The following is a 16152-nucleotide window of genomic DNA, read 5'->3' on the forward strand; positions in this document are numbered from 1 at the left end:
CTTCCTGAGCCATTTATCAAATTATTTTATTAAATAAAGGCAATTTCAATATCCCCTCCCCATTCCCAATCCATAATACAGTTAACATAACATACTATTTTCATCCCACTTAAATTATAAAAGCTAAACAATGGGAAATAAGTCAAGCATATTATATTACCTTTATATAATGCAATGTTATACAGTGACAAAAATTATATTTATAGAGGCTTAAAATTATTGGGGAAGGGAATACTCATTTAATGCAATGCAATTTAACTTAATCTGTGCCCAAAAAAAAAAGGGATTTAAGGTGGTGGGGCTTAAAAGGCTATGAAAAAAAGAAATATCCAAAGGTACAAGTAAGAAGTACATAAATGAAGGGGACACTCTTGGTTGCTTACCCAACAGTACTATCTCCTCCCTTCCCATTTCCCAACAGAAAAAGCAAAATAGTAAAACACATTAATAATGTTTAAAAAACTATCTCTGGATATTTGTACGGGTACATGATACTTTTCCTAATCTATTGGGATTAACTAAAGAGAATTAGAGTCAGAGGAGGAAAACCTAAAAATGGGTGGTAAATATAACTGTCATTGTAAACCAAAGGAAAACACAAAGATTGAAACCTGTGAGAGTGCCCCACTGAGGCACACTAGTTCATAGCACTCTGCCAGGTTCTCAGGTCTCCATTGTCTTAGAGGACCTCCTTTTTTTTTTTTTTTAATTCTCTATTTTCCCATCCTTTCCTACTCCCCTCTACCATCAATTTCTGCTGTGATCAGTGTCCTGGGAAGCTGGTCCTCCCTGTTCCTCTGTTTCCTAGAGTTGGAAAGTCCTAGAGTGGAAGATCAGTGACAAGAAGGCTTGAGGAGTTGGTGTGTTCTTGGAATGGTGGAAGTATCTGTGTTTCTTACAAATGCCCACCAGAGGGCATCCATTCTAGAAAAGGCTCTAAAAAAATAAATGGACACAATGATATAACCTATGGATGTCAGTCAGCCTCTTTTTCCATCTTCCCAGTGTTTGTTCAGTGGAATCATGAAAATGGTGGACATAATAGCTATGCATGGGCTCTACAGTATAGATTTTTCTTTCACCAGAGCTGGTCTGGCTCCTGATGGATGTCCAACAGCAGAGATCAACCCGGTATTATATCTGCAGGATGGGGAGGGGGGTGGTGTGGAACTAGACACTTCTTAGTGATAGGTTGATGGCACTGCAAATCAGTTAGCTGTGCTACTCTGTAAGAAACCATTGGGAGTAACGCTGACATTTCTAAGCAAATGGCATTGACAGCTTTGTTTGAAGATGTTTGCAAATCTGCTTAGGGGTAGGGAGGAGATTTCCTTACTTAGAAAAATTTAAATAAATAATAGTCATAAAGATAATAAAGCTGAGGGGCGCCTGGGTGGCTCAGTGGGTTAAGCCTCTGCCTTCAGCTCAGGTCATGATCTCAGGGTCCTGGGATCGAGCCCCGCATCGGGTTCTCTGCTCAGCGGAGAACCTGTTTCCCTTTCTCTCTCTGCCTGGCTCTCTGCCTACTTGTGATCTCTCTCTGTCAAATAAATAAATAAAATCTTAAAAAATAATAATAAAGCTGACATCACCCTTCAATCCTGGAGCTATTTCAGAATAATTAAAAAAACAGCCCCTACTGGGATGCCGAAGTGGCTGGTCAGTTAAGCATCTGCCTTCGGCCCAGGTCATGATCTCAGGGTCCTGGCATTGAGCCCTGTGTCGTGTCCAGCTCCCTGCTCAGCAGGGAGTCTGTTTCTCCCTGTCCCCCTGCTCAAGTACTCTCTCTCTCTCAAATAAATAAAATCTTTGTTAAAAAAAAATGTCTCCACTGGGCTGGAAGGCAGACTTGTTTCCTGACCAGTATAATAACGTCTCTCTCCAGAGGGCAGGTTTGCTAGCATTCCTCTTTTGAGATTGACAGTTTCCTAAACTTGGTGTTCTTCATCTGTGTTACAGACCTATTGTGTGCATTGTGTTCACCTGCATCACCTCCATGGTGCTTGGGGGGCAAAGGGAACCAATGGAAACATGAGGTTCATGCTGCCTTGCTATGCTGTGAACAATATCTATCTAAATCGATTTGGGCTTGTCTCCTTACCAGCTGAATCTAGGGAAGTATTGCAAATCTAGCTCTTAGGGACTGTTTGACCACATGACAACTCTCCGATTTCCAAACTTAATGCCTTAAGGCTATAATCATTAATTATTTTTCACAAAACCACAGATTGGGCAATTCCTCTGGTCTTGGTTGGGCTCCCTCATGCCTCTGTGGTCAGATGGTGGATCAGCTGGGGTGGGCTGTTTTAAGATGGCCTCAGCTTGGTCACTTGGTTTGTTTCATCTGGTCACCCAATATCCAGCAGTCTAGGTTGGAATGATTCTCATGGCAATGGTAGGGTTCCAAAATCAAACAAAATGTCTGGAGAATGTGTATGTAGATGGACCTAAGGCCTAGCTAGAAAACTGTCACACTGTCACTTCTGCCATTTTCTATTGGCTAGTCATGAAACAAGCCCAATTCAAAGGATGGAGACACAAATTCCATCTCTTAATGGAAGCAGCTTCAAAGTTGCATTTCAAGGGGCATACATACAGAGAGGGGGAGCATCGGGCTATTTTTGCAATCATTCTACCACACACTGGATCCTTTCCATTAGGGAAGAAGCAGTGATTTATCTCACAGAAATTGATACATATTCCAGATTCATATTTGGTTTTCCTACTGCTATAGACTGGATTTGTGAGTCTCCACCACCACCCCCCACCCTGCCCCAAATTCACAAGTTGAAATCCTAACCCTCAAAGTCATGTTAATACAAAGGTGGGGCCTTTGGGAGGTAACTACGTCATGAGGTAGAATCCTAATGAACGGGATAAGTGTCCTTATAAAAGAGACCCTAGAAAGCTCCCTTGCCTCTTGGGCCATGTGAGGACTCAGTGAGAAGACAGCGGTCTATGAACTGGGAAGCGAGCTTCGCCTGACAGTAAATCTCTCTGCACCTTGATCTTGGACTTCCCAGCCTCCAGAACTGTGAGAAATAAATTTCTGCTGTTTATAAGCCACTTGGTCTGTTATAGGAGTTTAATATCTATCTATCTACCTACCCACCTACCTATCTTCTATGGTTCTATTTCCCTGGAGAGCCCTGACTAACACACCTAACTGCAGTGTTTTCCTCAGCTCTGCTATGCATGGGTACCTCGTGTATTTTCATGGTATTTCATACATTGCTTTGGACTAAGGAGATTATTTTTAAAAATATTTATTTATTTAAGAGAGAGAGCGTGCCTGTGCGTGTGCAAATGGGGAAGGGGCAGAGGGAGAGAATCCTGAAGCACACTCCATTCTGAGCGTGGAGTCCCACCTGGGGCTCAATCTCATGACCCTGAGATCATGACCTGAACCAAAACCAAGAGTCAGAAGCTTAACTGACTGAGCCACCCAGGCGCACCCTACGGAGCTTATTTTGTGATGAAAGAATTATAGTGAAGAAACTCTTGCTTGGTCTTGCTAGGTACCCCAACAGCCAGAGGTTGCTGCTATGATAAAAACGGCGTATGACCTTCTGCAGACTCACGGGGCTGGCCAAGAGACAACACATTGTGAGTCTGGGGTGCTGTTTTTTTGTTTTGTTTTTTTTTTTTTTTTTAGAGATTTTATTTATTTGACAGAGAGAGATCACAAGTAGGCAGAGAGAGAGAGAGAGAGAGAGAGAAGAAGCAGGCTCCCTGCCGAGCAGAGAGCCCGATGTGGGGCTCGATCCCAGGACCCCGGGATCATGACCTGAGCCGAAGGCAGAGGCTTTAAGCCACTGAGCCACCCAGGCGCCCCCTGGGATGCTGTTTTACAGATCTGTGGTATATACCTTATGGCAATGGCTAAAATATAGCACCGTTGTTCCCACAGTTAGACTACATAGGTCTGGGGACTAGGGAGAGGAGGTAGGACTGGTTCTTGTCACTTTTACACCTAATAATTCATTTATGAATTCTTGTGTTCAGAGGGTTTGGAGTATTTAGTCCCCAAGGGAGGGACAGTTCCACTAAGAACACTGTCATTGTTCCATTACATTATAGCACTAATGAGACTGCCCACTGGTCATTTGGAGCTCTTTTTGCTGAGCCAACAGGCAGAGAAGGGGTTATTATACCAGTCTGAGTGAGTAACCCCAATTTCTAAGGGGAAATTGGGTTGCTGCTATACAATTGGGACAAGGAAGACTCTGAAGCTCAAGGGATTCACTGGGGTGCTTCATTCTATCTCCAAGTGCAATAATGAAGGTCAAATGAAAATATCACCAATCCAATTAAGACAGCTTTTCATTTGAACGTTAAAGAACACAGAATACTCTTGTTTGTATACCGGTCCAGCCCCAGTTTCTCCTTGTATGCAGTTTACTCTCAATATAAACTGAATTTTCTTTCATTTTTAAAAATTTGAGAGAGACCATGTGTGGGATAGCACAGGCAGGGAGAGGGGGGCTGAAGGAGAGGGGCAAGCAGACTCCCCACTTAGCAGGAGCCCAACTTGGGGCAAGATCCCAGGACCCTGGGATCACAGTCTAAGCCAAAGGCAGGTGCTTAACCAACTGAGCGACCCAGGCGCCCCATGAATTTTCTTTCATTTTCTAAGTGTACCAAACTCCTCCCTGCAGCCATATGTAATAATAACTATGTTAGTACTTTTTATAATTGATGCTTAGATGCACATTCAACGTCTCGAAATCAGGATACATCTTAAGATTGCTGTTGGCCAATTGTTCATGTGTAGACTGGGTCATAGCAGTTCATCATCACTTCCTTTGAGCTCTACATCTGTTGTCTTTGATTGCCATTTAATGACTCTTCGAAGAGATTACCCTGTAATTAGCATTGAAATGAAAAGTTTTAACGTGCACAGAAAGGCAGGGAAATACAGCAGTATATGACAAAGGATATAAATATGTGTGTAAGTTTAAAAGAGCTCCTTCAGTAAATATACATAACAAATCTAAGCAATAAGAAACCACTGGTTTTAATTTTAGGGTTTTTTTTTTTTCTTAATTCTTAATTTCTCAATTCTAATTTCTTTTTTAAAGTGAGTTTTCTTTTTTTGTAAGATTTTTAATTTATTTGACAGAGAGAGAGAGATCACAAGTAGGAAGAGAGGTAGGCAGAGAGAGGGGGGGAAGCAGGCTCCCCACTGAGCAGAGAGCCCGATTTGGGGCTCCATCCCAGGACCATGGGATCATGACCTGAGCTGAAGGCAGAGGCTTTAACCCACTGAGCCACCCAATTCTCCTAATTTCTTGGCTGTTTTCTTAATTTTTATATATGTCACATAAAATAATGGTTTGTTTCACAATTGCTGGCAGCTTAGATTTGATAGAATATGGTAATGATAGTAGCTGCTAATATTTACTAAAGGCACAGTTTCTAAGTGCTTTTTATTTCACTCGACACATTTGTACATGTGGTAGTCTCTGTGATTTGGGATACCTTTCTTTCTTTCTGGAAAACTCACTATTTTGGGGGCGCTGGGGTGGCTCAGTCTGTTGAGCATGGGACTTGATTTCTGTTCAGGTCATGATCTCAGAGTCTTGAGATCAAGCCAGGTGTCTGGCTCCACACTGGTAATGGAGAGTGCTTGGGATTCTCTCCCTCTTCCTCTGGCCCCCCTCCAGTACCCCCCCCCCCAACTCTAGTTCTCTCTCTCTCTCTCTCTAGCTAAAAAAAAAAAAAAAATATATATATATATATATATATATAAAATCACTATTTTTAAAAAAAGACTTTATTTATTTGACAGATCACAAGTAGGCAGAGAGGCAGGCAAAGAGAGAGGAGGAAGCAGGCTCCCCAGTGAGCAGGGAGCCGAATGCGGGGCACGATCCCAGGACCCTGAGATCATGACCTGAGTTGAAGGCAGAGGCTTTAACCCACTGAGCCACTCAGGCGCCCCAATAATCACTATTTTTAAAGCCAGAGCAAAAATCGTTTCTTCGGTACTTCTATGAGGCACTGCAGGGATGGAAAACTTTTCTTCCTTCTAGTTTCTCTGGCTGGTCTAATAATTAGAAGACAGAACAAGAGGGGGGAAAAAAACCCCAAAACCATTTCATTAGGTACAGGAGCCCCAAAGTCATGAGGCCCAAAGACTGGCACTTGAGGCTTCTAGGCCACCCTGAGCTCGGGAAAAGAGGAAAAGGTGTGCCTCTTCCGAAAGTGGAGAAAGACAATTCACAGAAAGATAAGAGCAAATGTTTGGTGAACAAACGTTTGCCGGACTCTGTAGATTAGGTCTTGATAAAACATTACCTGTGGTATTAGCGTTCTCCGGCAACAGGCTCTCTAAACACTTTCAGAAGTTAAGCGGAAGGTAAACAGCTCTTCTGAGTCTGTTGCGCCCCGACTGTCTTCAGCTATAAATACTCCCCACACCAAAATGGCACATTTTGTGGTCATTATTCTGCACCCCCCCCCCCCCCCCAATCCTGAGGAAGTCAGTAGTTCTGTGACTCACATTCCTGTTATCCAAGGATACTTGACCTCTGATTATGTTTGGGCGTCTCTCTTCCCAGTTATACCGTAGGGCTTTAGGGCAAAGACCGTTTTTCCGGGTGTTAGGGTCTTCTGCACCTACCACGGTATCCCGCGCCAGCGCTTCTGAAAGACCTTAACAATGAACAGCTAAAGCTTCATGAAGTAAAACTCGACCGCGGGTTTCACCAACACGACTAATCCACTTTCGTCTGCCAAATGTTTCTGCATTATTCCCTTCCACTGTCACTACACCTCAGTCAGGTCAGCTGGCGGAGGCTCTCTGTTCATTAAGTGCCAATCAAAGTCTGAAACTTGGGTGCCTGACCCTTGACCTCAGGGTTCTTTCCGCTCTCCCGTAACTATGGGGGTGAGGAGGAAGGGCTGATTCCTGAAAAATAAGTGGATTACAAACAACTGGAATGAGACAGCAGGAAAAAGAATCCCATGGCAGGAGAGGGGTGTCACACAACTAAACCTTAAAGAGAGCTCAAAAAAGCTACAAGCAGCAAACGTGAACAGCCAAAGACGACGAAAACGCCAGCTGGCCCGCTCTCGCACGCCGCTCCGGGTTTTGCCTCTAGCTCTGGATCGTCCCGCCTGTGACCTTTGCCCTGTACGTCCTCCCTCCCTACGCTCAGCACCGCTGCCAGACTCCCGACCACTCTGAGTCCACCAGCGAACCCCTGAAGGCTGCCATTGGCTCATCTGCTTCTTCAGTCCGGTCACCTCCGCCAGAGGCCCCGCCCCCTCGCTCTGCGCCCTCATTTTCTTTCCGTCGGCGCACAAGGCGTAGGAGGACAAATTCTGCTGCACCGCGGTAAGGGCAGTGGAGCAGCAGGAAGCGGCCTCTCTTTCTCGGAACTCCACTGCCTTGTGGGATAGTGGCGAGTTCCTCAGGCCCGGGCAAGTTTTCCGAATTCCTCCACCACCGCCTCCCTCGTCGAGTACGGAAGCTGAGAGGGTACGCGGGCAGTCATGGCGGCGCACCTAAAGAAGCGGGTGTACGAGGAATTCACTAAGGTGGTTCAGGTAATTGATGGAAGGAAAGGTCCTAGGATTAGTTCGGGGCGGGGAAGGTTATCCACGCTCCAGACACTTTGCCAAAACAGGCGCCGCAAACCTGGGTTGAGTGCAGACTACTTTGATAGGCTCTCCGAAACTACACTTAAGTGGGCGTGTTCGTTTGCAGCTGCTGTTGTCATTTTTAATATGTGCAGTCTGACACTTAATAAAGTTATTAGAACAGAAAGCTTTTTACAGTGTATGAAGATGTCTTATCCGTTAGCTCTGTTTATTCTGGTTACGTTAGCACTTCGTTCTACAGATGTGGCTCAAAAGCTTCTGGAGGGATAGGAGGATTCAGAGTCGAATTCTGGTGGAGCTCCTCCCACCTCCTGGTTCCCCCCCCAAAAAGCGCCCGGGGACAAGTTGGTTGTATGCAAAACTCTAAGGGGTTGGAGGAAGAGTCTGTAGAACTCCTCAAGACTCAGCTAAAGCAGGTGAGGGTTCGAGGCTATATAGGGGCAGAAGTTTCCATTTGTGGAACAGCTTACGTAGGAAGGAGAGCAGTTATTTCCCTCCTTTTGGAGTTAAGGACAGGTGGTCCGAGCCCCTGTTAGAGCAGTGACTCTCCATGTGTCTCCTTATAGATGTTGCTAAAGTAGAGGTTATCTCGTGTGTCCTGCTTCTTAGACTTTTTATGCAAATCACCTGGCGATCTTGTTATAATGTAGATTATACTCAGTGGGGTGGGAGAGGTGGAGGCAATAATTTGCGTTTCTGACAAGTCCCCAATTGATTCTAGTAGGTCAAAAGCATCCTTAGATCCCTAGAGTACTCCTAGGTCCTCAGACTTCTAGTGTAGCAGGATTTAGACCATCCAGCAGTAAACTTTTTAAGTATTTCATTCATCCTTTCAGCAAGAGTTTTTGAGTGGTTACTATGTATTAGGTATAGTGAAAGGTGTTGAGCTACAAAGTCCAATACACATTAGGGTCCTTGTCCTTTAGGAGCTCACAGCCTAGTGGGAGAGACAGAAAAGCATACCGGTGATTATAATACAGAGAGATTATTGTATTGACAAGTTTTTCTTCCTCTTTTCACTTATCATTTCTGTTTTGTGGACACATTTTTGTAGCATATTTCACTGGCTGTAGGAAAGATTGCTTTTTTTTTCCCCTTAAATATAACTTTGAGATTTAAACTTGGCACTTTTTTGTTGCTTCATTTTATGTGAAATTCGTTTTCTTGAACTTTTGGAATGAGTCAATATTCAGGAAGGCTTTTCTCTTTAAAATTTTTAAATTTTTAAATAATCTCTCTACCCAGCTTGGGGTTCAAGCTCACAACCCTGAAATCAAGAGTTGCCTGTTGCACCAACTGAGCTAACCAGGGCCACCTCAGGAAACTTTTTCTCATTTCACAGAGCTGCTCCTTCCGTGATTTGCTTTCTGGAATTTTCTGGGCCCGTTTCCCCTGCCCACTTTTTTTTTTTTTTTTTCCTTCGTAATTGTGGTAAAATACATATATTACCGTTTTAAACTTTTTTTTTTTTTCTTGGCTCAATAGTGAGGGGGGCAGAGGGAGGGGGAAGAGAGACTCTTTTCACAAGGCCCCACGTTCAGCATAGAGCCCAATGCAGGGCTTGATCTCACCACCCTGAAATCATGACCTGGGCCGAAATTAAAAGAGTTGGATACTTAACTGACTGACCCACCCATGTGCCCCATTTTAAACATTTTTAAGTGTGTAGTTCGATGGCATTCTGTACATTCACAATTTTTAATAGTGTGATTTCCTTTTTTTCCCGTAGTTCTTCTGTTCCCACTACCTAGGAATACTCACTCTTGGTCCAGCATGCCATGTGTTTACACTTCTCCAAACTCTTGGACCTGTTTTCTCTTTCACATGGAGTGCATGTCATTTTTCCCTTTATTTTTGCTTTCCCATTTTTGTTTCAGGACCCATCTAAAACCTCAGCAATAGTTTCATCTCTTCCTCCTCTGCTTCCGTGGCTAGTACTCTGTTTGTACTCATCTATTTGTACTTACCACTCAGTGTTATCAGTTGTTAACCTTAAAAATAGTTCTTTTACCAGCCAAAATGTAATTATTTGGGAATAACAGAATGTGCAGTTGAAGACATGCAAGCCACGGCAAAACAACAGGCAAGTCCAACAAACAAAAAAGAGGACCCTTATTTTATGGAGAAGAAGGTGGGAGTTTTGAAGGGAAAGTCTAGGATGATGAGAGTTTCTCACTGTCTGAGTTGCAGGAGTGGCTAATTTCTTTTTTTTTTTTTTAATACTTTTTTTTTAAGATTTTATTTATTTGACAGATCACAAGTAGGCAGAGAGGCAGGCAGAGAGAGATGGAGAAGCAGGCTCCCTGCTGAGCAGAGAGCCTGATGTGGGACTCGATCCCAGGACCCTGACTGAGATCATGACCTGAGCTGAAGGCAGAGGCTTTAACCCACTGAGCCACCCAGGAGCCCCAAGAGTGGCTAATTTCTTGTAGGAGATGCAATGTACATCTTTCCGTGATGGGGCCTGTAATTGATGATTCTTTCTTGTTGATTTTTCTGTTCGGGTCTATATTCCACAGTTTTTCCCTAATTGTAGAGTGACACTGTTTCCCTCTTCCAGCCTCCCCTTGTATCCTCCCTACTCAGTTTTCGTGAGTTTTCTCTTAGATAATTTCACACAGTATACATATCTCTCTACTAGTCTGGACTCCTTAAGGACAGAGATAATGCCTGGTTCATCCCTGTGTTTTTTGTTATGTGTAGGAGACTCTTGAGTTGCATGAATGGAGGTCTAGGTTCTTGGATTTCCCACAAAGATTTATGTGAGGATCCAGGCTCAAATAAAGACAGTCAGAAAGAGTGTAGCAAGCACAAGCAGTTTATTAAGGATAGTACACTCTCAAGAATGAGAGTGTGCAGGCCCAGAGTGGCTACCGCATTGGAACTAGGGGTGTCTTTTTGTGTTTGCGTAGATTCTGGGTCATAGCTATGGTGGTTTCTTACTGAGGTTGTTTCCAGTCATCTAAGGGACTCTTTCTACCAGTTGGGAGGGTGAGTTTTTGGCTCTACCACGTTCTTGCCAGAACTGTCCTGGCCATCTTTCCCCATAGGAGTCGGCGGGGTTGGGGGTGGGTGTAGGGGTGGATTTGAAACCACAATGTAAGTATATTAAAATGAAACCCTGGGGCAGAGGTTGAAAAGGAGGGCTGCATGTTCTACACCTGTGGCTCTTGGTCTGTCAGCTCCAGGGTTTGGAAGCCTTGCCAGGATGTTAAGAGCCACAGGGTCAGGATGTTGTGTCCTCAGGCTTCTCATGTGTCACCTGTTTATCACTACCCTTGCCCCCAGCTCATGTCTAACTATTCTGTCACCCATGGATGATCATAAGTCCTGGCTCACTAAAATGTTATTGATGGTTGACTGATAGCAGATAGTGGTTTGTCTTCCCCCTTAAATATTCTGTATGAAAAGAAATCTTTCTCAGGTTTTGACCTGATTGGAGCCCAAGTAACACAGAATACTGAATGGTGTAGAATAGGATTTGAATGGGTAAGGATTTTAAGAAAAGAGCTCATTTCTTCACTTCATTCTGCATGAATCATTACCTTAGAGTGATGATATGAGATCTTAGTGCTTCTGATCTTTTCCCCTGCTATGAAGATGAGGAGGGAGAGGGAACTGGTATGTATGTAGTGCTTATTATTATATGTGTGTACACACAAAGACATTGTACTTTAGACTTCTCAAACATCCGTATGATATAGGTATTATATTCTCTTTTATAGAAGGAGGGCTGGCCTCCTCTCACGTGTAAGTGGTTATTGAACCCAAATTCTCTAACTTCAAAACTCTCAGTCCCTTTATATCATGCCCTACTTTGTTCCTGACTAGAATAACTCTTATCTTTTCTCTGTAGAAAGGTAAATTTGTAAAGAGGTGGTTGCTTAGGATATCAAAACGATGCATCTGATGTTAAGGAAAATTCTTGATTACAACATTTGTCTTATTATGCTCTCTGTACCTACCCACAGGGCCTGACTTAAGCCTTGGAGGGACAGGTTCCCTTTTACATGAACTTTTTTGGCACCATTACACATAACGAATGCATCTAGAAAGGTTCTAGTTATGCACCATCCTTGGAGAATTGAGAAAAGAGTTACTCAAATAATTGTGCGTGTCCTGTACTTCAGATGAGGATTCTTAGTTGGGAAAGACTGGTAGTAGTGTCATAACTCCCATTTTACAGATGATGAAAGTAAGAATTATGACTTACTTAGAATAGCAGAATTGGAACTTAGAGATAAGTCCTAATACTGAATAACTATTCAATAAACATTTGTTAAGTGACTACAGTTTGTGAGCTATTTGACTGTATTTTTAATTTTTTTATACTACCATTCTTTTAATAGAGGGAAAATGGTTTGGGTAGTTATCTGGAGTAAGGAGAAGACTTACTCAGTGTGAGCTATAGATAGTTCCCATCAGTTCCAGTTTTCTCACCAAGGAAGATGAGCCTGGTGCATGCCTCAGCACAGTCTGAACATATTTATAAAATTGAGATTTCTTTTAAGGAAAGAATGGAGCAGATCTTTTGTGTGTCCTTTTAACCCTAAAGCTACAACAGTTCTGAGAGATAGGCAGAACAAAATGTTAGTGGACCTACTTTACAGAGAAAGAAATTGAGACTTGGAGGAATGAAATGACTAGGCCACAGTGGTAGGAGCTAGTGAAAAGCAAAGTGGCGACTCAGCCTGGTCTCCAATCCAGTGTCCTTTTCCCACTTCATAATAGTGCTTTTCCCTAAAAAAAGTACATTTTTTGGTATAAGGGAGTGAGGCAAAGTGAAAATTGCAGACCCTGTGTTTTCATGTGTTATCTTTGCCTGCTCCTTTGCAGCAACAACAGGAGGAAAATTGCAACCAAGAAACTCCGATTGACAAAACCAAGTAAATCTGCAGCACTCCACATAGATCTGTGTAAAGCTACCTCCCCAGCAGATGCTTTGCAGTACCTACTCCAGTTTGCCAGGAAGCCTGTTGAAGCAGAAAGCGTGGAGGGAGTAGTCAGGATTCTCTTGGAACATTATTACAAGGTAAGACGGTCTTGAGGACCTAATGGGAGTGTGTGTAAGAATTATATCATGTGTACAGAATGGCTTAGTATCACAAGATAAATAAGAAGGTGTTCATTCAGCAGTCTTTTACTGAGGGTCTTCCACATGCCAGGCACTGTAGATACAGAGATAAAAAAGATCCAAATCCTTTTCTCAGAAATTTGCTACATCTCTGTGTAGATATAGAAGGTATCCATAGAGTGCATATGGAGACAGATGTGTACATACTGCTGGGGTAGTGTTGCCTGTGTTATGTCGAGTGTGGTGGGCATACAAAGGAGGACTTCAGCTGTGACCCTCTGTAACCAGCTTTGTCTCTGAAATATCATCCTGTCATCCTGCTCTTTCTGCCCTCATTCAAGGCCCTTATATCTAATTGCGATAGCCCTCTTTTTTTAACTTTTTTTTTTTCCTTTGTGTAGTGGCATTTCATTTCTCTGTGTATTTTACTGGGTTAGACAAAACATTTTGTGACTGATTAAATGCAGGAAATAGTTTAAACAAATGAAAGTCACAAGATGTGTTTATTTTTCAGTTTGTATAAGTAAGATCTGAAGTAGAAGGGAAGACAAATTTCCAGATATTTGAATCATGGGTGAATCAAAGTTTTAAACTTTAGTATGAAAATTTTTAAGCCTATAGACAAGCTAAAACAATACTATAATGATCTCCCAAATACCCGTTTCTAGGATTTAACACATAACAGATATCTTTTTTTTTTTTTTTAAAGATTTTTTATTTATTTATTTGACAGAGAGAGATCACAAGTAGACAGAAAGGCAGGCAGAGAGAGAGAGGGAAGCAGGCTCCCTGCTGAGCAGAGAGCCCGATGCAGGACTCGATCCCAGCGCCCCGAGATCATGACCTGAGCCGAAGGCAGCGGCTTAACCCACTGAGCCACCCAGGCGCCCCGAACACATAACAGATATCTTTTTTTTTTTTTTAAAGATTTTATTTATTTATTTGACAGAGAGAGATCACAAGTAGGCAGAGAGGCAGGCAGAGAGAGAGAGGGAAGCAGGCTTCCTGCTGAGCAGAGAGCCAGACGCGGGGCTCGATCCCAGGACCCTGAGATCATGACCTGAGCCGAAGGCAGCGGCTTAACCCACTGAGCCACCCAGGCGCCCCACATAACAGATATCTTGACAGATTTGCTCCCTCTGTTTGTTTTCCTTAATTTTTTTTTTTTTAAGATTTTAATTATTTATTTGACACAGAGAGAGAGAGAGAGAGCACAAGTAGGCAGAGTGGCAGACAGAGGGAGAGGGAGAAGCAGATTCTCCACTGATCAGGGAGCCCAACGTGGGGCTTGGTCCCAGGACCCTGGGATCATGACCTGAGCCGAAGGCAGCCGCTTAACTGACTGAGCCATGCAGACACCCCTTCCTTAAGTTTTTTAAAGTATAATATATTTCCCAAACAGTTCAGTAAGGGACTTAAAAAAAAAACAAAACATGTAACCACATCAGATTAAACTAGATTTCCTTAATATACTCTAACAACTAGTTTGTATTCAAATTTCTCTCATTTTCAAAATATTTTTTTATAGTTTATTGCTTCAAATAAAAATGCAAACACTATTCACACATGACATTTGTTCTTTTTAATTTTTTTAAATTATTTTTTAAAGATTTTACTTACTTATTTGTCAGAGAGAGCAGCAGACAGAGGGGGAGGGAGAAGCAAGCTTCCAGCTGAGCAAGGAGCCGATGCAGGGCTCAGTCCCAGGACCCTGGGATCATGACCTGAGCTAAAGGCAGATGCTTAGCCAACTGAGCCACCCAAGCGTCCCTGGTCATTTTTTAATCTAGAACAATTTTTATTATTTTGGTGACATTGACCTGATAAACTCAGTCAGTTGTTAAAATGTCTTGTTTTTTGAATTTTCCTTCCTTGGAGGTTAATTTGCTCCTCTCCCCCTTTTATTTACTAGGAACGGAAGGTTAGGTATACAGTATAGGCCCTGTTAGGTTCAGGTTAAGCATATATTTGAAGTTTTTAAGAATACTTTGTAGATGACGATTTGTATTTCCTTTTGCATCTATCAGGATGCATGTAATGTCTTCAGGTGTTCCCTTGCAAAAGATTCTTTTTCTTTTCAATCTCTTTTCTTTCTATAAACTATGTTTATTTAAATCTTTTAAATATGATATAAAGGGTGTTTTCCTTTACACATATAATATTCTAGCTTAATCAGAAATGCTTATAGTTTTCCAAGGATCTTGTGGATTTTCAGAAATCCATGTCTTTTCACATGCAGTTCTCCCAGTCTGTCTTCCTCCCACTGCCCTGTGATCTGGTCTGCCACTTTCTCTGTCAAGCATATTCCTTCCTCAGAGTCTTTCCACTTATGTTTCCTTCCCCCTAGAATACTTCCTTCAGATGTTCATATGTCTACTTCCCACACTTTGTTCAAGTCATAGCTCAAATGTCATTTTTTCATTAAGGCCTTTTTTTATCCCTATATTTAAAATTGAAACTGCCTGTTCCACCCCAGAACCTCCTAGCTCCCTTCCTTGATTTTGTTTTCTCCATTGCACTTAGCATCTTCTCATATTCTTTTTTTTTTCTTTTTAAGATTTATTAATTTGAGAGAGAGCCATATGTGCCTGTGTGTGCAGGAGGAGGGAAAGAGGGAGAGGGTGAAAAATCCTCAAGCAGACCGGGTGCTGACCGGGGATCATGACGTGGGGCTTGATGTCATGACCCTGAGACCATGACCTGAGCCAAAATCAAGTGTCCAACTGAGCCACCCAGGCACCCCCATCTTCTTTTATTTTATATAATTTTTCACTTATTTGGTACCTTGTCTATTTCCCCATGCCAGAATGTAAGCTTCTCTTAAGCAGGGATTTTTTTTTTTTTTTTACATTGATGAATCTGCGGTACCAAGAACAGTGCGTGGTAAAATTAATTATCTGTTGAATGAGTGAGCTTATGCTTTTGTGAGACTTTTTACTCAGTTAATGAGTGTTTATTATATATCAGGCATTTTTTCTGGGTGCTGGACAGACCTGTTAGCACATTTATTAGCTCTTAGTATAACCAGTGTTTGCCATATGTCTCTCTCCTTCAGATGTTAAGCCCCTAAATTCAGGGACTCCAAATCTGTTTATCTCTGTCCCAGTTCCTGTCAAGGTCCCTGGAACAATGTGGGGGGTTAATAAATGCATGTTTTACATGAATGTCATCAGGGTTTCTGTTCTCAAGTTTTCAGACACTTAGTAATCTATTTTTAGTTACCTCTTTTCTTAGCAATATCCACCTATTATATGATAATATAACTCTGTTTCCCATAATCATCTGTAATAATACTTCTTTTTTTTTCTGTAATAATACTTTTTTTTTTAAGATTTTATTTATTTATTTGATAGAGATCACAAGTAGGTGGAGAGGCAGGCAGAGAGAGAAAGAAGAGGAAGCAGGCTCCCTGCTGAGAAGAGAGCCCGATGCGGGGCTCGATCCCAGGACCCCAAGATCATGACCTGAGC

At 42.4% G+C, this 16152-nt stretch overlaps 1 protein-coding gene across 2 annotated transcripts in view; it reads left to right on the forward strand.

Annotated features, from left to right (window-relative positions):
- The first annotated feature begins 7323 nt into the window (after positions 1-7323).
- The window catches only part of INTS4 (integrator complex subunit 4), a 122031-nt gene continuing 113202 nt past the window's right edge, over positions 7324-16152 (forward strand). Inside the window, exons 1-3 of one of the 2 annotated variants that reach the window (XM_047693909.1) lie at positions 7324-7554; positions 10012-10022; positions 12457-12640. In XM_047693909.1, the coding sequence (XP_047549865.1) occupies positions 7501-7554; positions 10012-10022; positions 12457-12640 (249 nt within the window). In that variant the 5' untranslated portion in view covers positions 7324-7500. Of the gene's footprint in view, positions 7555-10011; positions 10023-12444; positions 12641-16152 lie in introns of both variants that reach the window. The other variant, XM_047693908.1, reaches the window with a different exon arrangement.

This window comes from Lutra lutra, chromosome 10 (assembly GCF_902655055.1).
Source record: "Lutra lutra chromosome 10, mLutLut1.2, whole genome shotgun sequence".
Taxonomy (NCBI): Eukaryota; Metazoa; Chordata; class Mammalia; order Carnivora; family Mustelidae; genus Lutra; species Lutra lutra.